General features: G+C 41.3%; 1 protein-coding gene across 1 annotated transcript in view; it reads left to right on the top strand.

Moving 5' to 3' along the window:
* Positions 1–24,914, top strand: part of usp43a (ubiquitin specific peptidase 43a) — a 99,979-nt gene that overhangs the window by 59,413 nt on the left and 15,652 nt on the right. The window contains exons 7-12 of the mRNA XM_084002752.1: positions 10,348–10,516; positions 13,917–14,028; positions 17,076–17,179; positions 20,931–21,008; positions 21,234–21,360; positions 24,315–24,434. Of these exons, the coding sequence (XP_083858878.1) occupies positions 10,348–10,516; positions 13,917–14,028; positions 17,076–17,179; positions 20,931–21,008; positions 21,234–21,360; positions 24,315–24,434 (710 nt within the window). The remainder of the gene's footprint in view (positions 1–10,347; positions 10,517–13,916; positions 14,029–17,075; positions 17,180–20,930; positions 21,009–21,233; positions 21,361–24,314; positions 24,435–24,914) is intronic.

Below are 24,914 nucleotides of genomic sequence, written 5' to 3'. Positions count from 1 at the left end.
TGGTTTCTAATTAAAAAGGTCTTCAAAATGTAGGTTTAACAACTTAAGGAAGGAAATGCTGAGGATGAGCCAATTTTAATCAAAGTAATACCCTTATTGTGATGCCAGCAGGCGAGCGTAGTTTCAAGGAAGTCGTTATTAATTTCAACTTTCATTCATGCCAACCACTTACAGAGTGAAAGCCAGGAAATGCTTTGCCTACAAAGTCAGAGGAATGTCAGTGAGATTTCTTCATTGATATTTCTATGGTTCTAAGCCCAACTGTGGAAGGTTGGATTGCATAAAACATGCATATCTAAAATCAAGCTTCTTTTAGTTATTGAAGTGCGGGCGAGGCACGCCCTCATGCTGTAGATGGATGGCAGTCCAGCTTTGAGGTAAAAGATGTATTTTATTTTCATCACTGAGGCAGACGTTTCTTTTTAAGCGAAAAATGCTCTTTTTTCTTAATGACATTACTTTACACTCACTCCTCCGGTCCGTAATCGTTTATTATTACTTTAACAGATCAAAGTTGATGTTCGAAAGCGGCTTAATTGAGTCATATCACCACTGTCGGTGTGAGGTCAGTAGTTGCCAGCTCTGTGGGTTGCCAGTTAGGGCAGCTGTAGTCAGCCTTTTGTTCGATGAAGCCTTTTTCGGGGGTTCTGTTACTCCAGAAGAAGATCAACATTAATAATTCACATGTGCTCAAAGTGCTTGAAAAATTAAGACTCTTCACTTTGCCAACAGGAGGCATTTCTGTTGTCACATCGCACAATAAAAGCAGAGTCACAGTACTGAGAGAGGGAGACACGTACAGTATGCTCTAACTCACACAGAAGCAGATGCATTAGTAGAAACGCACGGGGATTAAATCCATTCAAATTACACTGGAGAGTCTCATAAATACACGGCCCTCAAGAGGAAACACACACAAACACACACACACACACTGATAAAAATAATAAATGTTCCTTATCTTGGAATAATTCATGAGGTCACAGCAGACCAGATTGTGTGGTATCACAACTTCATTCACTGAGATGTTGGTCACATTTCATAAAATGCAGATAGTGAATTGACACAGTCGTTTCTGCTGAGAGTGGGAAACTCATGCGTGGCATTACGGAGATGGAAGATGATGGATGGCAGACAAAACACGGGACATTTTTTATGTTGAGCGTAATTCAGTTTCATGGTCTGAAGCATAATGGAAGAGTACAATTTCTACATATCTCTGTGGGGATTATCCACGTTTTTAGCTCACGACAGGCTGTGGTGTGTGTGTGTTGACATTATATCACAACTACGGTGTTGTTTGGCCCGACAGGCTGTGACGTAATCCCCACGGACTGAAGTGAGCTATTGCGTTAATGAAACAGTCAATAGGTGTGAAAATGAACATTTCTTTATTAACAAATAATAAAATCCACAATAAAATAGCAACTACATGAACTTAGCGAAGTTATAGCGAGATGGATGCTATACAAGCAGCTAGCATATTTACTTTCCTCAAAGGCAGGGCAAAGTTACATTGACTTCATTATTTGGCTCTAATATTAATTAATTATTTTGAGACAGTTTCTTGCATTTCGTTAGCCAACGACTCTGGAGAGACGTTTCACACTCGTGGCCATAAGCGACCTCGTATCTAGAGGATGTTGGTGCTGCGTAGGCTGCAATTGGTGTATTGACGTAGCTCTGCATGTTGTTTCTTTCTGGAGTCGGGCACTGCTCAGCTCAGTCCTCCATTGACATTAACCTTAAATGTTTCCACCATATGGTAGGTTTTAGCAGCTGTCTCATCTGTAACCTGGTCCGTGTTGGCGGAGGTGATCCCCCCCTTGAACCTGTCGCTAAGCAAACATGACAACACATTAGTCTATTAGAGTGTTATTAGAAGATGCAGCAAGTGTATGTGGGTATTGCGTCATGACTATGAACCAATCAGATTGCTTGATTTGAGCTACCCGTTTTATAATTTGTTTTGACTGTTATGTATCAAGTGGTAAAAGACGTCACAACGGTCTGAGAATAAAGCACCACGGTTGTTGATCGGTTATGAAGACTTGAAGGATCCAGTATGTGGATGCTGGATCAAGGAAATATCTATCAGAATTCAAACAGATGGGTCGGCACACCAAATTGCTTGCATTTTAAGGATTTATTTGCAGTAACATTTTGAGCAATAGCCTCTACCTCAGACTCATCAAAGCTTGACAAACTATTACAAGCTTCCTATATTGTAAAGTGAATTTTAAGAACTTCAAACTAAAAGAAACCCAGTTTGAAGCAGCGAAAGTGTTACTATGGCTACCGGAGTAATGTAATACTCTAATGACTCTTTTTGCCAAGGGTGTAGTTGCTCTGTTGTAAGTATATTATATAGTTTGGTTCATAGCAGTACACAAGCCAGATGAAAATTATGTTTGTATATTGCAGGGACTAGGTGTTTGATTTGGTCCTCATCACACATGTCAGGCAGTGCAGAGGTCTCTTCCTCACACTAAACAACCCTTCAGCTGCAGTCGTGCTGCTGGGCATCATATACTTAAAGTGTATGCTGCTGCCATAATGGATGACTGTATGGAAAGCCTGTAGAACTGAAAATATAAGAACAACACACAACGCGCAGAACTTCCTGAGGAGGTCTAAGCTTGGTTTTACTACAAGAGATGTGCATTTGTTTGGCATATTCATGATGTCACATGATAATTCATGTGAACGACGTTAACAGGCAGAATCAGACATTTGTAAATGATATGCTGGTTAATTAGCATTCCTTGTATTCACAGGCATCATTTGTATGTGCATGCTTCATCATTCTAATCCAAGAATGCACGCCGGTGTTGATGATGAATTTACAGTTGAATCTATGGAGTGTGTGGTGTCCCAGTCTCACCTCAGATTACATCAGATTGCATCATTTAGGAAATATCTTGAATTGTGTTAACTTCTCTTATCACCATTATGAACTCTAAATGATCATACATGATGAAACATGCACAACATATTCCAACCCCCATAGCAGAGTTTAAGCTGTGGATTGCAGAGATAATAAATGAAACGCTATGGAAAGATGTGAAGACTTTCAAAGTCATACTCTACATCTTCTTCAGGTAATTCACTTTATTTATTTATAAAGCGAACTGTTCGGTGAGGTCTGTCTTGATTGTTGGCCAACTGGGAGCATATATAGCAAAAATAAAATTGGTCCCAGTATCAACCCCTGAGGGACTCCACAATGTACTAAAGACTGATAAAGAAATCTGATTTATTGAATGAGAACAAAACCACAACAAAGCCATCCCAGATATACCGACCCAGTGCTCCAGCTTAAAAGATAATTTGTCACCCTAATAAGCACAGTCTCAGTACTATAAGTCTATCAGTCTATAAGGTGACTGATTTTGTAATTTTTTGTCTCAACACTATGAGGAACTGTAGGGAGACCGTGTTCTCAAGGAGTTTTGCAATAAAAGGTCATTCTGAAGATGGTCTGTTGTTGCTGAATTCTGATGGGTCACGGCTGGGGTTTTTATGTTCATAAATGTTATGGGTTGACATGGACCAATAAATAAGTAGCCATTAATTTTAATAGCATGACGAAAAGCAAAGAGTATGTAAACCTCTAGTAAAGTAATAGTCATTATTTGTAGAAGTTATGCTGTAGAGGGTTTATTGCATGCAGGGAATTCCTCTGCCATCATAACCTGCTGTGGATCTCAGTGTTTATCTAAGTAAACACTTTCGGGGATATTGAATCAATGCCGCTCCCAGGTACAATAATGTAGTTTCGCATTTAGAGGAAGATGGCAGCAGCAGGTCTCATGTTGGATAACACTGAAAAAAATCTATTACATCCAAAGCACCACAGTTGCGTGTGCCTATTTCACCCCCAACAATCGAGGCAATTTGCACATAAATAGAGTCATAAAGCTCCATAATGCTGAACAAAGAAAAGGACTAACCGCTGAATGGTGGCTCGGGGAAAGCAAAGTGTGCTAACTTTGTGTGATGCTCATTTGGTGCCCTTGGAATTGAAAAGTTAAGGCCTCCGTGATAATGGGGCAGTCAATCAAGATTTGAGCAGAATGGATTATGGGAGTTGGCCAACTGGGCCTAGGGAGAGAGACTGTGTGTGTGTGTGTGTGTGTGTGTGTGTGTGTGTGTGTGTGTGTGTGTGTGTGTGTGTGTGTGTGTGTGTGTGTGTGTGTGTGTGTGTGTGTGTGTGTTAAAAAAGAGAGGATTCCCTGCAAAGTGGCAGAAAAAGGGATTTCTTAATAGAGCTGAAGGCATCTGTCAGGAATTGACTCGCACCAATGGCATTCTGGGATAGATGCAGCAATCAGAGTCTTCGTTTCATTCTCTCCCTGTCTTCTCACTTAGACACACTTACCTTACAGTGTGGCTCCACAAACAGCGCTCCTGAGTGTTCAGGTCCCGTCACGGTGAACTGGGGAGCTGAAGGTAAGGCCATGGTGTCGTTCCCATCAGCCCACTGAGGGAAGCGTGAAGGGGGAGAGTCAGAGATTTCTCTCAGGTGTTTATCTGGCAGTCACATCCCTCAATCAGCTTCCTAAAGTCAGTGTATGACTTGGCGAGTGAACACAAACACACCGTCATCATTTTTGTGGTCTGTAGACAAATCACTTCCTACAGTCACACACTGTCAGTATCTTTGTGTGTTCTCCCCTTGGGATTCTTGTCACTATATCGGGACACAAGCAATCACATGGGATTACATCCGACCCCTTTTACATTAACATTTTTTTTCTTTTGTCACATTCTCATTCAATACGTTGTTATAAAAATATCGATTGCAGCCACTAGAAATATTAAAACCCAAATAAAAACCTGAACTAGAGTAAAACTTCATGCCGTGGTTTCTTGCTCATGAAACGTGAGAACGTGTCGGGTTTTGCAGCAACATAACTTCGTGAGCACGGGGACATGAAACGTGTTTGCTCTGGAAGTTGCACATAAATCGACTCGCACGCCAATGAAACCCTGCAAAGTACACAGTCTGTACAGTTCCATTAAGGCAATTACTGGTCGCCTTGAGCAAAGTCGGTGCAGGAAAGCAAAAATGTGCCAGGAAAACTCACAGGGGAACTCTCGCCCCCTCCGGTAGGATTCGTCATTTAAAATAACCTGAAGAAAATGTCTACACTTGGTGCTCTGATCACCGCCACTGCCTCCGGAACGTGTTGCCAAATCACCTGGGAAATAACAGCAGCAGCGCGGCTCAGCTGCCTGGTGAAGAACAACACAAATAATGCATAAATGTCTGCGCAAAAGCTGCCAACATGAACGCTTCTTCTGCTCACAAGCCTGTTAAAACTAAACCTACAGTAGAATTCACAACACAGCTTAACGTGTTCAAGTGAACCAGTCAGCAGGCCAGTAAGACACTGGGAAAGTTCAAGACATCTCCAGTTTTTACCTAAAAGCCTTCATGCCGTATCTGTCATGTTGTTCTGATCGTGCCTTCTTATAACAAAGAGAAGAACAGGAGGAAGAGAAAGTGGGTGTAGTTGAGGGACGGTGGAGGACGGAAGGTGAAAAAGAAAGAAGAGAAGAAGTAGGAGGGCGGCATCAGGTGTATGCCGTTTCTCCCCTGCCGGCTTCCTAATCTGTTATTTTGCTGTTGGCAGAAAGCTCAGGTGCGTTGCTGTCAACAGGGGCATTAGTGGTCAGATGGCCCTTTGTTGCCAGGACCTCTGATTCGTCCAGGCTAAAGCCTAACGGCCCCGTGGGTATTTTTAGTCATGTGTGTGGATTGCACTGACAGGGGTCAGTCATCTGGTCTGAACCACCTGGGAAGGATGTCAATTCCAGTCAGGATGGGGCCAAAATGCTCTCCTGAGGTGTTTGCTTTTTCCGTGTTACACAACCTGTGCTGTTTACACAGAGAAAACATGAGATCAGTGTTTAAAAACTTTTGCTTGCAAGAGCAAAACGTGGTTATCTGCTGAAACTGGGCCGATGAAATGCAACAGGAACATAGGAGGAAGTCAGGTGATCTAGAATAAAGAGTTTTTTAGGTTGCAGAGTAAACTACAATAGTATTTAACCACAGCACTATAAATGTGTTATGTATAGATAGATAGATATTTGTGCTAACTCAAACTACCAAGTAGTTTTGTTACCTAAATACATCAAGTAGTTTTTTTTTATCGAAACATAACCAAATAGTTTTGTTGATGGTTCCCTGTTTCAGAGGAGGAATTATGACATTTTAAATATCCGTCAGCAGCTTGCGATACAAAATGACTAATGCCAAGATTTTTTACAATCAATACACAATAATTTGAATTGTGTTTTTTTTTTTTTTGTACACGTAATCACTATCACTACGTCTAAGGATCATTTTTTACACTGACTTGGGAGTGTTTGGAATTATATTCCAGGACGTTGATGGGAAAAAATAAGATCGTAGCCTCGTTTCGCAGCTGCTTCAACAAAACCAAATCTGGATCGGCCAATATCGCTCAACGACAATCGGCAGTCAGTTGTCTGGCTTCTCTAAAAGTTATATTGGCTCTGCGCCTTAAGGACTGTGATATGATCCAAACTGAGTGTTATGATTGGTTGCACCTCTAGAAAGCAGATAATGCCAATTATAAATAGAGAACCAGGGAGAGAGGAGTATGAGATAATGCAAAGGGAAGAAATGGAGAGCGGCAGGAGGAGAGTGATCGCCAGAGGAAGGGTCGCGTCTTCTTCGCTGCTTAATTAATGCCGCCATACTCACCACCTCCAATCTCAAGAGCCATTTCTGATTCTCGGCTCCTTCTGTCTCTTTTCTCCCTGACTTCACTTGCATTCACTGCAGTCATGTTTATCTTTTAATTAAAAATTGCAGATTATAGACAGATTCCCGTAGCCTCCGTGACATTGTCACAACAGCAACACTCATGCTTATTGGTCATTAAAGCAGTACATTAAGGAGATGAAACAACAACATCCAGCTTTTTCATCCTCAGTCGTGTCGACTCCGTACATTTGTGTATTTCACTTTTTCCAAATGAGCAGTGGCTGCTCTTCCCTTTTGCAGCGGGACAACTTATACTCTACCTCCGGTCTCTTCCCACCCAGCTGACACCTCCCTCTGTCTGTGGCTCTCCTCTTTCCGTCTCACGGAGGGAAGAGGAGGTGAGAATGAGAGCGTGGCTGGAGGTTCTCCCAGCGGACGCCACGGCATGTGGACGAAATCCTGCTCCTGGCCACACACGACATATTTCTCTCTGGTTTAGAAACCAGCCATGGAAATACAGGCTCTGATCAAATAGTTTCATTGTCTTAATGCACACTGTTTCTGTTATTATTGGCTTACAGCAACTAAAGCTTACTATTTTTTATGAATGTTACATTTCGGTAGTTAAATGTGTAACGTATTGGTCCTGGTCACATGCTCGTAACCACCGGGGGTAGCCAGCATGGTGCCTGTGAGCACCTGGTTGTGCACAGGGAGCTAATGAGTCACCTGTAGGTGCGTTCTAAAAATAGCACAGGTAGGGCTGTCCAGTGAAAGTGTTTTCGCTGAGGCCAGTGTATTTATAAGTGTCTGTCTGCTGCACGTTTTCACCTCTTGAACCAAACGATCGTACTGGCTGAGATGTGTCCTCCCACGCGAAATCTCACGATCCCACAAAGACGTACTTGAACCGTGCTTGAAGAAATTGCTGCTGAAACTCAGAGAGCCAGTCAAATAATACTAGTGATGCTGTACAGTCAGTGAAAGGTTAAGAAAAACAACAATACACAAAATAGTGACCATTGTTATTTCTTAACATTCTGTCGATAATATTTGTTCATTCAAAATTTGGGCCATATGTTACACATTGCCCTTCATCTCAATCATTGTGTTGATCATAATTATATTGTTTTTATGTTAGCAATTATAATCCTTTAAAAGTGTAACTGTAAAAACACATTCATATGTAAAATACATTTCAGTGAGGGCTGTATTATATGCAGTATATTACAGAAAAACAGCAATCCTTTTTCAGAAGACCATATTTATAAAAAAAAATTGTAAAAACGTGCAATAATGCAGTTGAAATACTGAGTTACCACAGAACAAATAAGTGGGAAAAATGTTAAACCAAGTATTCGCTCAATTTCTAAAATGTTGAATTAAAATGATCTTGGTCTTTTACTTTCAACCTTGCGAGTGGAGAAAGTGGAGGTAAAGGTGAGAGAGAGGAAAGAGGAGGGGTGACAGACAAAGAGTGAGGACATGAATTGGCCGTCTAAAGGGCAGCCGATATGCTGAAAATGTCACATTGAGTTCCTCCTGTCTCGCAGGGAAAACATCAACAAGTGAATTAGTGGCAGTTTGAGCAAACATTAGTCAAAGCTTTCCTTTTCAATTTTTGGAGGTTGTTCAGTCTTTAATTATTTTATTCATACATATTTATTTTTAACCAAAATGTGCATTTACCTGCTGAAATTCCAGTTATTCAGCTAGAAATGGTTGTGTGTCTGAGGCTCGTGTCTCTGTGTGAGCGTCTCTATAATCTGTCTTGGGTGATGAATCTGAGCTTTCTGTTCTCCCTCCTGTGTCTGTGTTGGACGTTTGTTCTGTGTGTGATGTCGGAAGGTGGCAGTGATTAATTGCACCGTAGGATTCAAACAAGCGTTGTTTAATTAAATCCTCCGATAATGTCAGAGTTTATGTTTGTTGGGCGACAAAAGGTTGGGCCTTCTGTATCCCCTCAGCTGTTTCCCCCACTATTAATCACAGCGTGTGTGTGTGTGTGTGTGTGTGTGTGTGTGTGTGTGTGTGTGTGTGTGTGTGTGTGTGTGTGTGTGTGTGTGTGTGTGTGTGTGTGTGTGTGTGATAGCAAATGTAATTTACAGCTCCTCAGGGCAAATAAAAATCAAAGGGCAATTGAATATTAATGGAAATGTTTTGGAAATGTTTTGCCGATCACAGTGTAAACACGTCACATTAGATGCTGCAGCCGAAGCTGTTTGTTTGTGACGCTGGTCCATTTCAGTCCCGCCTCCAAGCTGGATATCTATTCAATAAAATACATATTCTATAGAACCAGATCATACAAAAGCAGTTCGGGGTGTTTAACATGGAAACAAAAAATGACAAAAAACGAAGCAATAAGAATGTGCAAATAAACAGAGACATCCCCACGTGTATAAATAAAATAAATATACACATACAAACAAGCATACTGTGCAAATACTTAGTAATAATTTGAGCAAATGAGTGAAAAGGTGGTTCTTTAGTTAAAAGAACACCAAGTCTGAGGACGTATCCAGTCCTAGTCTCCCAGTTTGACCTGTTGGTTTGAGCACCGCCACCAACCCACAACTGTTGCAAATAATATCAATGTAAAGCAACAGTAAAGCACTGACCCAAGAGTTCGATGCATCATGTTTACCTTTCGTTTACGTCCAGAGTTTAGCTCAGGTTCAGCTTACGGCCCTCATGAAGCTAGCATGTAAATACACTTTTAACGAGAATGGAACCAGGGGGACTCCTCCGAGATGTCCCACAAAATTGCAAGCGTGTGGCGTTTAGGGCACTTTCATTCATGATTGCAGGCCCTAATGCAACATATACATAACTACGGGTCTGAATACGCCCTGAGATCAGCAGGCAAACTATTCCACTCTTTTGTTGCATAAAAACTGAAAGCCCCCTCATGGAGATTTCCACCCTGTGACCGCCGAGATCCGCTGGGCTTATCGGCTTCCTTCAGACAGATCCGACTTATTTGATGTCTCTGCACTGTTATTTGCAGGTCATAAGATCGGAATGTGTGTCCAGACATCATCAAACCCTGTGAGGCCACTTGTACACAGTACGGGTTTGCATTTCACAAAATCCCCAAATGATTGAGATCTGATTTGCAAAATGTCATGTGACTTTGTAAAAACCAATCTATAACTATCTGCCAAACAACAGACAGTGTGTTGGCAGTGTGGAAAAGGCTGACAGCATGTTGGAGATGTACTGTAGAACCAGACCAGCAGGTGCTTTGGAAACCAAAAGGTGTTTTTACAATCGTCTTCTGTGATCGATGGATTATTTTGTTGCTGCTCATATAAACGCATGCTTGACATTCTCTGAGTCAGAGCGTTAAAAAAAAAAGCCTCTGATTCTGGAACTTTTGCCGAGTTGGGAGGCTTGGTGATGCTGCCGATATGTTTGCTATCAAAGGTTACTCCAAGGTCGTACTCGTATGGAAAAAGCTTTTGATAATCTTTACCCTGCGTTTACACTTCAAAGTTAGAAAAATTGTTCACAATGTGATTGTTCACATGTAGATTTCTTCTGTGTGTGTGTGTGTGTGTGTGTGTCAGTTATTAAACAGTACACCCCTCTGTTCTGCTCAGGGTACCACCACAGCCTCCCCTCCTCCCCCTACACCTCCTCGGCTGGACCTGATGGTCAGAGGCTGCCTCCGTCCGGCACCCTCTCCTCTGAATACCTGAACCAGGGCGGCTCCTTCAAGGTCCTTCTCGTCATCTGCAACACAGCAGGATCCGGCCAGCAGGCTGTCAGGTGAGCTGCCTGCTCAATTTTCAACTTTGCAAGTTGTATATCATGCTTCCGTGCCAGGAACAGCCGTGGTTGGCGTTGGTCTCTGTGACCTCAGGTAACGCCATGACCGTGATATATCCCATGCCTGGAAGACCACCTGGAATATAAAACACAATTTTAGCCATAACTCAATAATTGGTATGCCAATTATGACAGTTTTCCCACACACTTGCGATACTTTTTTTATTTATTTACAATTGTAAATATATGATAAGGACCAGCAGGGGGCGACTCTGCGGGTTGCAAAAACAAGTCCAATTGTAGAGTCGTCTTTGAGAAGATGACCCTACTTCTCACTTGATTTATTACCTCAGTAGACATTGTGAACATGAGTTTATGGTCTCAATCTCTAATTCCAAGTCTTCTTCAATACAGCATGATGTTCATTTATTAAATGATTGTCCCGTTTAGAGTCAAATAGACGATTAACAATGCTTCAGGGCGTGGCTACCTTGTGATTGACAGGTCGCCGCCACAATCTGGGAGTTGAAAACTATTGTCCACGAACGGGTGACGTCAAGCTGACCAGATCCACTATTATAGACAGTCTATGGCTGAGTCATATAACCAGCAGACAGGATTCTTTATTTCATGTTTACCTCATATTGTGCACCGAATTAGGGCTTCATCTTGTGAATTGGTTTGGTTAAACAGCAGCAGAGTCAGTTAACTTAGATCTATTTTATGGGATTGTGTTTAAAGGTCGGTCGTTAAAGGTCACTTTAGTCTTTTAGGGCTTGTTCAAGTACAGCTGTTGAGACATCTTTTCTCCTGGTCCACTGTGTCTATAGACATAAATTGCGCACCTCATTTATTCTCTCCCACTTTCAATGTCACCGTGCGACTTTGACCTGTGACAGTGAACGCCATAGACTGGGCTGCTTTTATTTAGCTCGAGCAGCTCGAGCTCCCACTCAGCTGTAGCTGAAAGCTGACAGCCCAGAAAGCTGAGACTGATTCTAACAATGCAGTTCAAATTGAAGCATTTAACCTACGATATTAGGTTTTATCAGTTGCCGTTATGCTAACAGGGGTAGGCGGTCGGCACCCAGAATGCAACACAATTTGACCAAACAACCAGTGGAAGCATCTGTGGTGCAGCCACAGCTGGATGGCTGCTTTATGTTTGAGCTGTGTTGTAATGTTTATGGATCAATGTCATGGACTGAACGGCAATATACAGTCAATGAGAGGAGAAATGACCCGATCATGTCTGCACCTCCCAGCCGTGACGTCGTCACTGTAGGCAACATCACAGATATTAAAAGGTTGGAGTCTGGTTATGAGTGATTTATGCAGCAATTCCAAGTTAACGCATGATTATTTTACAGCTCCTTCAAAGATGAATTCCCTACACTCCAAATTATCGGGGTTAAAGCAGGAAACACGTCTGATATAATATAATAAAAGAGAAGTGAAAACATTTCAAGATCACAGTGGTAAATCAAACATTGGTCACGTCTTGGATGAAAGTTTGATTATTTCTTGTGAGAATTCAAGAGTGAATTATTATTTTTTTTCACTGTGGTGCAACCTGGCTGGGTCACTCACTTCCTGCTGTGTTTGTAGAGACACAGTCATGATGCAAACACGAACAATGTTCCTCATCCCAGCAGCACTCTGTCAGCTGCTGTAGTTAATTACAGTAAATGTAAGTGACTATAATGTTCCTGAACCCGTTGAGGGACTCTGCATGCTTTTTAACCCAAAGGATTTGACCCAGGCCGGGCCGTGTCCATCAGAGTGCCCACTTAGGATTGTAGTAGCTTTCAGACAGTAATCCTCTGATACTAGGGGATGCTAATAGTGTGCTAAGAAAATATGGCCATCACTATTATTAGTGCTTTTAGATGGTGAGGAGGACTCAGATTTCCCTACAGGGATCAAACCAACCTATTATTGTCTCAGATGTATTCATATTGTCTCTTCAGTCACCATGTCTGATAACAGGCCTATAAAAGGCCTAATAAAGTCAAAAGGTAATAAACAAAGGAGTTTCTCTTTGTACTTAATTCCTCTCTCACCAAAATCAAAGGAAGTTTTTAGTCGCGAGGTCGCTACTACAAGACTTTAACGACAAATGGCAGTGATGTCCGAGGGTCAGGCAAATGAAACTCCCAACATGGAAACCAGTTTATTCACGAACCTCGCTCTGTGCTCGGTGCCATTGTTGAAGCAGCACTATTGTTTGAAATATGATTGTTTTCCTTTAACTCGTAACTCATGGGTCCTGCGAGACGAACCTGCAATTATTATACTGAGAGACAAAAAAACACAGCACCACAAACTAGAGCCCGACCGATAATGGATTTTGAAGGCCGATACCAATACAGATGTTTGTTGATTTAAAATCAATCATCCGATATTCCGATATATCGGCCGATATATTTTTTTTAAATTTCCCTAACATTAGTTATTTGTAGTTATTTATGAGTCTTCACTAAAATAATATGATAATGCAGTTTAAAAATAAACTTGTTTGTTTTATTGTCTCAACGGAACAGAGGAACATCAAAATATATTAAAGTTCTGATAAATAAAATGTATAAAAATACAAACTTAAGATATAAAACACTTGGTAAGCTTCATAAATATAACTTCGAACAAGACTGGAGACAAATTCTGTTAAGTTCTATAAGGGTGTTTCGTCCGTTTTTTTTTTATCTTTAAAATATTAATTTATCGGCCATTATAAATGCAGATACCGATAGTTTGGAAAATGCCTAATATCGGCCCACTGATATATCGGTCGGGCTCTACCACAAACTTCAGCCTCCATTAGACCACAGCATTGATCAACGCCTCTATAAAACATTCTTACCTTCATGAAGTTAGGATTTACTGTAGATGTAATTTATAACTACGTTAGTTTGGACGGGTGTGAACGTTGGAACTGTAATCTTCAGCTCCGTACGTCCGAATAACCGGAGTGAGATCCTGAAGTTCATGACAAACGCCACCGCCTCTCCCATTATCCTCATATATACCAGCCTCTGATATAGCCAGAGGCAGCGCCAGCCTTGAGTTAACCTAGAGACAGAGAACCCATTACAAGGCATTGATGCACAGGTGATATACTGGTTTTCTCTACTTTATGTGGCCCCTGACCCCACATAATATCCCTTCAAGTCAGTTCAGGACACAAGGCGCTGACAGTAAAGCCTTGATGCACTCGAACACCTGACAGCTTGACAGATGTGGCGATGACACAATAAGTTGCGGTGACCTTTACTCCGGCACTTGCTTACATTTTAATTAATTTTTGATATGTAATGTGGATGAGTTTCCATGTTTACCGGTCTTCGTCCATCGTTTTCATTATTTCCTTCTTCTTTTCGTCCCCTCCCCTCCCCTCTCTCAGGTTTGGACCTCCATTTCTCATGCGTGAGGACAGGAGCGTCTCCTGGGACCAGCTGCAGCAGAGCATCCTCAGCAAGCTCTATTATCTGATGCTGAATGGATCCCAGGCTCAGGTAATGCCCAGACCCCGTCACCAATAACATGTCATCCACTCTATTTCTGTGCCCTGGACCCTTCAGCTCAGGGGTTCCCAGACTCAGGTGGACCAAATTAAAATAGCAGTGCACTAAATAGCCGTTAGTAGGAAGTTTAATCAATTTCCATTAAGGTTTGGATTCTGTGTTTGAATTAAATAGCTCCCATTGGCTGTTTACAATTATCTGAGTCACATTTCGGGCTAAAAATACATTTGGATGATGATGGTTTAAAAATAAAAATGACTATTTCCTAAATGTCCTACTTATCTGAGTGAATACTTCTCTGTTGAAGTTTGAGTAACCCTTTGTTTGTTGGCCCACAGCGACTACAGTGTGATGGCTCCTTATTGTTGATTACACATTGTAGTTCTCTGTTTTATTCATGCTTAGTCGTCCCACCTGATTAATACAATTAAAAGTGAATGTGCTGTAGTTCCTTCTGTGTCTGAGTGCAACTCCTGCTCTGTCGTGCCGAAACACTTCATTCATTCAGAGAAGAGAAAAATGGAAAAATGGCACAATTCAATATGTGCTGTGCATATATTTGATTTAATCACTGCCCACTTAAAGCCAACTAACACAAATCCTCGTCTTTACCTATGTAAGAAGTTCTGTATTTCAGTGTCTCGCGTGTTAGAAATCTACCTCTGCTTCCCCTGACAAGTTTCTCTCCACTTGATCTGCATCACCATGAGCCCAAAGCCACCGCTCCAATACTCAAAATACAGACACTCAAACACACACATGTCCTCACTGCTGCTCTCAAGTTGCCATGGGCAACACCATGGTGACAGGCAATACTTGAAGTGGCCTTATCCGGAGCGAGCAGCTTTCAGGTTCATAAGAAAAGAACTGAGGTGGAGTAGAAAGAGAAATATCGGCCCTTTATGTCCTGATCTCTATCTCAGTCTCTACGTTACCTCCTCAAAGCCTCTCAGGCCAAATACAAACGGGTCGGACCTTCACTTGAAAAGATGCTTTTAGCTGAGAAGTACATCAATATCTGAAGGGTGCAGGGCTTCATTTTTTGCTGATGCTTTCTTCTCATTTGAAAGGGAAACGAGTATGTAGTATGTAGTAAAATACTACATACTACATACTCTCAGTTCGCCTGACAGGCAGCAAGTGTGCTTTGCTGCCATTAGTTTGGTCGTCCTTGTTTCTTCTTTATGAGATGTTTTGGTGCCACCCAGAGGTTTATTCCGGAAAATACAACTTTTGTTTCAGCAAATGAAAAAATTAAAACATAACTTGAGTTGTTTCCTCTGACTGTCTTGCATGTCAAAAGCCAATGCTGATGCATCGCCAAGGGTCATATCTGGTCTGTATGAAACGGTGAAAAGCTTTACAAATTGGATTAAGGTGTTAATGTGTTGGAAAACTTCCATACACACCTTTGTCACCACACCACGGTCACTTATTGGCTATAATAAATAATTTAATATTTTACCATTCAGATATTTCAGATGCCGTTTTTGTAATCTTAAAAATCGTCTAGATTTTAACAAAAGCAAAAGGAAATGATGTCTAGCATTTAAATTAAAGTAGCTCACGTCTTTCCTTAATTCAGTATTCTACCTTAATCCTTATCACATGTTAACTCTGTCATGGTGTGTATTAAAAGCCATTCACTACATCAGGCTTCTTTTATTAGATTTGCATGAAAGGGTAGTCCACAGGGTTGTTACTCTTTCATCAAAACAGCAATCTGTACATCTGTTTATATTTTATAAGTTGTTTTGAGATTCTAAAGGATTAAAACTCTCTGATTAACTTATTTTTGTTAATTTTTTGCAGCAAGAGCCTGTGGCAAGACAGACAGGGTTTTAACATCCTCTCAGGTTTAATGAATGCAAAATCAATCTGGAGTTCTGCAAGCTGTTTTTCTTAATGAGGAGTTATTGATCAACAGGGCAAAATGTGTTATTAGGTTGAAGGTCTTTCAAAATAATTTGCCTTCTGAATTGATATGAAAATATTCTATAACAGCAGAATTAAAATGCATAGATTTAGTTGGTTTGTTGCAATCTGCAACTTCACCACTAGATATCACCAAATCCTTCACACTGGCCCTTTAAGTCAACACCCTTTCCTATAATAAATCCGTATGTGTAGGGCAGCTATAAATAAAACAGGCTAAATAAGAACTCCAGTCAAATGAAAGATTATGCACTACTTCATCTACTTGTGGATTTGAATCCTTTGTATATTCAGGTGTTCAGGTATAAGACTGTGATGACAGTTCTCTTTTAAGGCAGATCACGGATCATCCGGTAGAAGATCCTCTGATGAACTCTCCAAAGTTCATTCAGAAATGTACCAAACTCTTGTGCCTTTACTTATGAGTATGAAGTGCAGCCCTACAGCTATAAGATCGAAGTGCTCACTCAGGCCTTTAAAACTGAAAGGAGAGATGGTTTTTCATTTAATTTGCTGCTTCAGGCTCCTATTAACCAAATCATTCATTTCTTTTATGCACAGCTGCCATTTCTACTCTCCACGCCGACCTACGACCTACTCAGAATGAAGGCATTAGCAACATGATTTGGCTACATAATCAGCTCTCTTGTCTCAATGCATATTTCTATTCCAGTGAGCAGGTTGCAAAATGTGTTGCATGATAAGTGGGGGCCTTTAACTGCTGTGGTGATGGTGAGGTAGACATCCTGCCAGATTCAGCCCCGAAAACAGAGGATTGTTTGGTTTTCTTACAGTTGTTCTCTAATTCAGAATCACTTATTTGGTTTACTCACTGTTCTAAAGCATGAAAAAAACTCACAGGACACGCTTTATACAAAGACCGGAAAATAATAACCCGCTGCAGTTTATCATTTTATTTGAGAGGTTTTTGCAGCATTCAAAAAGCTTCACTCTCATCAAGTCCATCAAGACCAGCCTGCATGTTTCATGGTGGAGTGGAGTGAAGACAAACTGATTTCATTTTGGAATATGTAGCAAGACATTAGCTATAGATCTAGGTTATGTTGGGACACAGCTATAATAATGTGTTTCTCTCCTTGCAGAATGCCGGGGTGCTGTTTAAGATCAGAGTGGTGGAAGGAACGGCAGCCTACAGCTACCTGTCCCCGCAGGACAGCAGGCCACTGTGCCACCCAGCGGTTGACAGGTGGGACACACACACGTGCACTCACACACAGAAGTCAGTGGCGGCTGGTGAATTATTTATTTTTTATTTTTTTATTTTAACAAGAACATGGTCGGCTTGGGTCCCTTCTGTGTGGAGTTTGCATGTTCTCCCCGTGTAAGCGTGGGTTCTCTCCGGGTTCTCCGGCTTCCTCCCACAGTCCAAAGACATGCAGGATGGGGATAGGTTCATTGATGACTCTAATGTCCCGTAGGTGTGAATGTGAGCGTGAATGGTTGTTTGTCTCTACATGTCGGCCCTGTGATAGACTGGCGTCCTGTCCAGGGTGTACCCTGCCTTCGCCCAATGACAGCTGGGATCGGCTCCAGCCCCCCCGCGACCCTGAATACAGGATAAGCGGTAGACAATGGATGGATGGATGGATGGATGGAACAAGAACATGTTCTAATGTGCTATTACTATTATCAGCAGTAGGGTACGCTTAAGTACACATGTAGAACTTGTACACCTTTATTTTTCAAACTTGTCCTTGAGACATGCACATTTTTCAGTGATGGTTAAAGTCTAGGATCTCCCTGACAAGTTAACTTTCCAAAGAGTGCAGGTCTCCCATCTCTTTGTATTGAAGAGGAGTAAACTGCGTCTTATAAATGTCTCATAACGAGAGTGAATGGCACAGATCTTTGTGCCCCAGACCAGAAATACAGCCACGACTGGTAACTGTAGACGACAGAGAACATTTTTAGTCTTGCAAATCATACATTTTAGTTACTGTATAGGCTATATTATTCACTTTGATTGTCTAAAAATATATACATGAATGTAATTTTGAAAAACGTTTTAGTCAATGAAGGGCTTTTGATTCTTCTTCATGGGGGACAGGGGGGACGGCACCCTAGCGCCCTCTATTGACTAGCCACCACTGACAGACAACATACTGTGCTGTATGTCTACGTAAAGTCACACCTAACCAACTTGTAAATACTGAAAACTCTTTCTCTCTGTGGTCGATAACACTGTTCAACACGCTCTCGAGGTGGGAATGATAAAAATGTGAAGAAAATACACTATTTAGATCAAAGCAACCTATACAAGGTATTTCAACGGTCGTGCCACATTGATTCATGACTGATAGTGAAAGCACAGCCACATATTGCCGTCATACTTTCTAGTGCATTAGAGAAAAGGCCACCATCCCTTTCAGAAGCACAAGGAGGATTACAAGAATCTGAGTATAATGACTTGGTGGTGTGCCTTTATTTCCTGGGTGATGAAGAGGTGTTCATTATAAAACTTCCACTGAGCTGCAGCGAAGGTCAGGCCTTCTATGCAAGAGCTAGGAAATCTTCCAGATTAGACTTGTCATTCAATACAGGTGTGTGTGTGTGTGTGTGTGTGTGTGTGTGTGTGTGTGTGTGTGTGTGTGTGTCTTTATCTGTTCAAGTTGTTATGTTGCCTGAATAGGTTTTGTGCTGCAGGTGCTTTTGCAGGGGCACTGATCACCCACGTTGTTGAACATCAGTCGGAAGACGCATGAAATATTAGAAATAATGATTATGTTATGATATGTATGAGGATAAGTTGCCTGCAGAAAGGATCAGATCAAAACTAATCCACTCATCAAACAGCAGCGGTGTGTGTTTAGCGTGCTTGTCAATGCTTTACCACAGCATTTATAGCCACAGCTAGTTTACAGTAACCTGACCAGCCAGATGGTTGATTATTACACAAAGCAATCTGAGCAGCCGTCATTGGAAACTGTTTGGACATTGTTTGAACATTCTGATAATGTTTTTTTGCTCTGATTCTGATATGATATGTTCTGATATATAATATTATGCTGTTGATATCTGAACCTCTTCAGGAGCTGCCATTGTTTGTCTTTGTTGTCGTCACGTCACACACAACAGCAGGCCCGTAGCTGCAGGAGCACCTCTCAGGATGCTGATTGGTCCGTGCTAGAGATACAAGATAGATTTTTGTGTTGTATGTAATCCCATGATTCTCATGTGATCATTAGACTTTCTGAGTATCCAACTACACAATTACCGTAAAACTCAATGACATCACCATGACGTCATGGCTGATGAATTTTCAGAGACATGAGTTTGAATGTATCCCAGTCATGATCCATTTAACCTATTTTTTTTTGCCAGCATCCCATCTGTGATGAATGTTATTTTGGTTTGTGTCTGAAAGCATATTCTGTGTCATCAACAGATCTTACTTTGATGAGTTTTGATTAAAAATTAAATGATATTTTTCTGTCTCTCAAGCTTGTACAGCACAAAAAACATCAAAATAAATCATATTCGCCTGGCAGTGTCACACATGCTTGAAGATTTGTGGCTAAATATCCAGAAGCTGTCTCACTGCTAGTGCCGGTGTGCAAACATCGTTATAATCTGCTGCCATGGTCATCTTACTGTGTAATCACCTCGTTACTAAATGATAGTTGTTATTGGCTGTGTGTGCCACGCCAATATTTGTAAGAATTAACCGTGGTTAATTGGGCAGCTTCTATGTGTTGGCAGCAGTGTAATCAAAGCTCCAACTGCTGCTTTGAAATGGGTTTTATTTCATTTCTCAGTAGCGCACTGCTCACCCGGAGAGCTGTCTTTCAATTTAAGCAGTTAAATGGAAAGGTTGAATGAATTGCGAGATGGAGACACAACATTAGTAAATGGATTTTTTAAAAAGTATGAATTTAGCTATTCAGTTTTGAAATTGTACGCATAAAAAATGATTGAGTGATCATTTAAAGACAGTAGAAGGTAATAGAATTTGACAATTGACCCTTCACTAAGTCCCGGGAGAGATCTTGTGTGCTTTGTGTGTCCTGCATTGTGTAGTGTGACGCCACTGGAGAAGTGAAGACATGTTTCTCATTCATCCAGCGGCAACTATTATTGAAAGAGAGGAGTATATGTATTTACAGTATGGTGGTAAATGTACTATTGTATTATTGAGTTCTTTAACCTCTCTGGAATGTGTTGACATGTTATGTAAGCCTGACATCTAGTGGCAACGCTCAGTACACAAACATAAACATATTCACAATGAACGATAACAACATGACTTCTAGATGGAAACGGCTCACAGAGAGAATCATTTAGTATTCTGTCATGCTTTAAATCTCCAGACGGGTTTACATCCAGAATACAGATGCTGTGCAAAAATCAAAGAGCAGTGAATTTTGACACAAAAAAAATTACCTAGAGCATTGAGGGACTGAAGAATGAATCTGGGCTTTTATCTTTTGTTATCTCCACCAAACATGACAGCTTTCATTTTTTCCTCATCTAAATGTATTCATTTATTAAATCTGAGTATGCATGATCTACAACGTCCTCATCTTAACTTCCAGACACATGCAGCCTCTCAAAACACCAGAACATGACAAGGAAGAAATCGCACACATCCTAATCTTTAATATCATTTTCACAAGACAATGGCTGAACATCAGACTTTCATATTAACACCTGATTTGACGCCAGGTCTGTGAATGGTGTCACCCTACACAAAATAAAAAGCACAGACTAACATTCGAAGAAAGCCTTGGAGTTATTCACTAGAGCAGTTCCATTATTTGCTTCATGACACCCTTATCCCTCAGTTTTTGTTGCTTCAGGCTTTGAAACGGATTTCAAAAGAACTCTGACTTCGAGTGGCGTTTCATTGTACTTTCTCTAGTAGGAGATCAGAAATGTTTGAGTTCCAAATTGTCTGGAACTCAGTTTGTTTTTAAAGTTGATCTCTTGCTGTATTGTAGAGCTCTGAAGTTCTGCGGCCCTGGGGGACCCCCCCACGTGAAGGTTGTCATTGAGTGGGAGAACAAGACTAAAGAATGGTAAGCACTGTGCACAAACATTATAACCTGGATATCATCTCCACTGTCACACGGATCCAAATGAAATTATTTCACTGAATGAGAACAATAAATCCTGTGTGTGTGTGTGTGTGTGTGTGTGTGTGTGTGTGTGTGTGTGTGTGTGTGTGTGTGTGTGTGTGTGTGTGTGTGTGTGTGTGTGTGTGTGTGTGTGTGTGTGTGTGTGTGTGTGTGTGTGTGCTCCAGTCTCTTTGGCAGCATTCAAGAGGAGGTGATCAAGGATGCGGAGAGTGTGAGGAACCAGCAGCAGCACCTGCAGCAGCATAGCTGTACCTTAGATGAGTCGTTTCAACTGTATACCAAAGAAGAACAGGTAAGATCGAGTACAACGCAACGAATCAGAACTTCAGTTCTTCTTATGTCTCCCTGGTTAATCCAGCCATCTCTCTATCTGGTCCAATCTAAAGTCGAAATTGCAAAATCAAAACTAAAATTCCCTTCACTCTTCACAAAAAGAAAGTCTTAAATTAAAGAGACATTATCTGTGGTTCTGGACTCTGACAATGTTGTAGGAGTGCAATGCTTACTTTATAACTCATTAGTCATAGCAGTAGTACGACCACCTCCTATTCTGAGTAAACAGTACTCCCGCATATTAATACCGGCAGGGAATTCTTCTTTCTTGCCACGGTGAATGGGACACAGAGAAGAAATCTCTATGGTTGGAAATATGAAAGATTGTAGATTGATGGTAGATTGTTTTTTTGGCAAATAGGGTTTTGCATACAAGGAATTTGCCCCATTATCTTCTGCTTATCTAGGCCGGGTCATGGGGGGCAGCAAGTTTAGCAGGGTATCCCAGCAACGTTGCTCTTCCTGGGGTAATCCGAGGTTGTCCCTTACCAGTTCAAAATGCCTGGAAAACCTTGAAAGGAAGGCGTCCAGGAGGCATCCTGATGAGATCCCAGAACCACCTCGGCTGTCTCCTTCCAACTTTAAGGAGCAGCAGCTCTCCTCCAAGCCTCCTCTGGATGGCTGAGCTCCTCATCCTATCTCAAAGGCTTTGCCCTCCCTAAAAAGGAAGCTGCTTATCTCATTCTTTCAGAATGTTAGCATAGACCACTCATTGGAAGGTGGACTAAGCTTTTGAAGATTCATGGTTGGCACTTTGGTCGTCGCCATCTCTGATTTTTTGGAGTGAACGTGAGCGACCATATTTGGACTGCAGAGGAGCGACAGGTGGATCTGACAAACCCCCAGCTACAACCTTACTTCTCCTGGTTCGATTTGGCTTCTGGTGTGAAGCTGTTAACAAAGTTAGCTTCCATAATTCAAGGGAAACTTTCCAGCTAGTTTTCTAAGTAAACTTGGTAGCTCGTTACATTGGTAGAGATGAGGCTATGATAGCGATGATAGGGAGGCTGCACCTTAAAGAATACCTGCTTCATGGTCTGTTACTCGAAATGGGTCCACAATGTACTAAAAGAGCAACATGCTGTTTTGAAGAAGACATGGAATTAGCAATTGAGACTATAAACGCATGTTTACAATGTTTACTGAGATAATAAATCAAGTGAGAAGTAGGATCATTTTCTCATAGACTTCCATGCAAGTTTAAGGCACCTAATAGTTTAGATTCATATAGGGTCCCCTGGGACCACTTGGGAGACCCTATTGCCTCCAATACACCCCTTCTATCATGTTAAGCAAATTAATTGAAGAGGAACAGTGTCTCAGTGCATCATATTATCTGTTTCTACACAGCAACGGGCTGCAAGTCATTTTCAATGGAAGCTGCGGACATGAGCCCGCTTTTCTTCCTGCGTGATGGGCAGGATGTGCTACAAATCAAAGTTGAGCTGGACTCAACTTTCTTTAGTGCTCCAATGAAGTGATGTGTCACCTAAATCAGAGCATGTGAGCCGGTGGATTTTGGATAGAGCGATATTTTCAAAAAAAGGTCGGAGCATCGTTCTATGTCCCGCTCACACCACGAGTCTGAAGAGTGCCCAAGCTCGACCCAGAATCCATCTGTGTCTTGCAGGGTCATCATCAGTGAAAAACATGCAGATTTGTTCCTTCTTTGGAGTAAATGGATGCATGAGTGATAATAGGCAGAAGAGCTTTGAGCAGGGGTATGTTTTTATATCCAAAAAATTCTGTGAGTCATTCCCCAGTGCTCTTTAACCACACCAACGAGTGCTTGAGCATTACTTTTAAGCCCATTCAGTAGCTGGAAATACTTTGCTCCTTTGTTGCTTTTGTTAGGCTTTTTTGCAAAAGGGAAGTGGAAAACAGATTTGCCCTTTCTCATTCTTTTCCCTTTTCCAATGAATAGGATGCAAATGACAGGAAACAAGGGGACATGCAATCAAGTGAATTTGGATGTACATTACTATGTCTCTCTTTTTCTTTCTTTCTCTCTCACACACTAGTGGCACAATGGCATCAAATATCTGCATTTGCCAATCATTTCTCTCATTGGGAAAATGGTTGAACATTCATTTCAGTGATTATTGTAGTGGAGTTGCAGCAAGCGATTTCTGCTGCCAACTGTTGAGGCACTTTGGTGCAGACAGACGGGACCATCACGCCGACAGCAGGTTATTCTCCTGCACCAATTATGTTTATTTTAAATGAAGCACCATGAGACAAGGACATGTCCTGATCTCATGTCATACAACAGAACCTAAGCAACTCATACAGCCTTTTGAAATAGAAGCATAGAGTTGACAGATGTAGACTGGCATTGACTGAAAATGATAGGGGCGGCTATTTGCTACAACATAGTCATGATTGGTAATTATTTCATTTTAATAGAATATTTTTAGTGTAGTCTAACTGAGCAGTGTGAAGAGAAAATAACAGGAATATCAGGATGTCCCCAGAATATTTGATCCCTAACTTTTCTTCCAAAAATTAAAAATGTCCAGAAATACACATAAACAACCTATAATAGGCACATCTTCCTATTTGTTAAATGTTATGTTGTGAAGTTGTGATGTAGAAATGCCAATATAGAAATAAAATATGTTCTATAAATCTGTTTATAATCTGTTCAATTATTATTGTAACGGCTTCGCATTATACATATACATCGTTGCAAAGTATTTTATATATGGAACTAGGCTGCACTCCACATTATTATTGTCTGGTTTAATAATCAACACAATTGTATACGATAGGGGGTCCCGCCGCCCTGTCACTGTCAGCTAAGGGGTCCTTGGCCTGAAAAGCGTTTTAGACCTCTGAACTTTCTTACCTCTACTAGCGATTTGAATTGATCTGTATAACCATGCAATTGATTGAGTCCTTGCATGATTCCAGCTGGCCCCGGATGATGCCTGGAAGTGTCCCCACTGTAAGCAGCTTCAGCAGGGCATGGTGAAGATGAGCCTGTGGACTCTGCCTGACATTCTGATCCTCCATCTCAAGCGCTTCCGACAGGTATGTGTGCCTTTAAGTAGCCTCTGGTGAAGAAAGGTACTCTAGTTAAACATTTAATAATTCATCTCTTAATGCTGCACTAGTCGATGTAGTTCAACTGATCAAAATGACAGGGGTCACTGATACTGCCAAACACACAGAGACCCGTAGCCCCCCTCATCTCTACATGGCGCTTACATGCACTTTGCTGTTTTGGTTCAAAAAAGTACAAGCTTTCATAAACTCACAGTGCTGTATCTCTGTATTTCATGTTAGTGTATTAACAGCAGCTTATGACCCAGATATTGCCATACAGTGTTGTTTGAGAAATAAATGCTTTATTGTGTGTCATGTTTTCCTGGATATGTGTGAAAAGGCAATTGTTTGTTTCTTTACCTTGACACACTTACAAGGTAATGATAAGTCAATATTCAGTTTTTCACATTCTGCTACCCCTAATTGCCCCCCCAAAATCAATTAGAGCAGCGTTAAAGAGTTGGT

The sequence above is a fragment of the Eutrigla gurnardus genome (assembly GCF_963514095.1).
Source record: "Eutrigla gurnardus genome assembly, chromosome: 3".
NCBI lineage: Eukaryota > Metazoa > Chordata > Actinopteri > Perciformes > Triglidae > Eutrigla > Eutrigla gurnardus.
The sequence above is the reverse complement of the archived record's forward strand: the minus strand, read 5'-3'. Positions and strand labels throughout refer to the sequence as shown.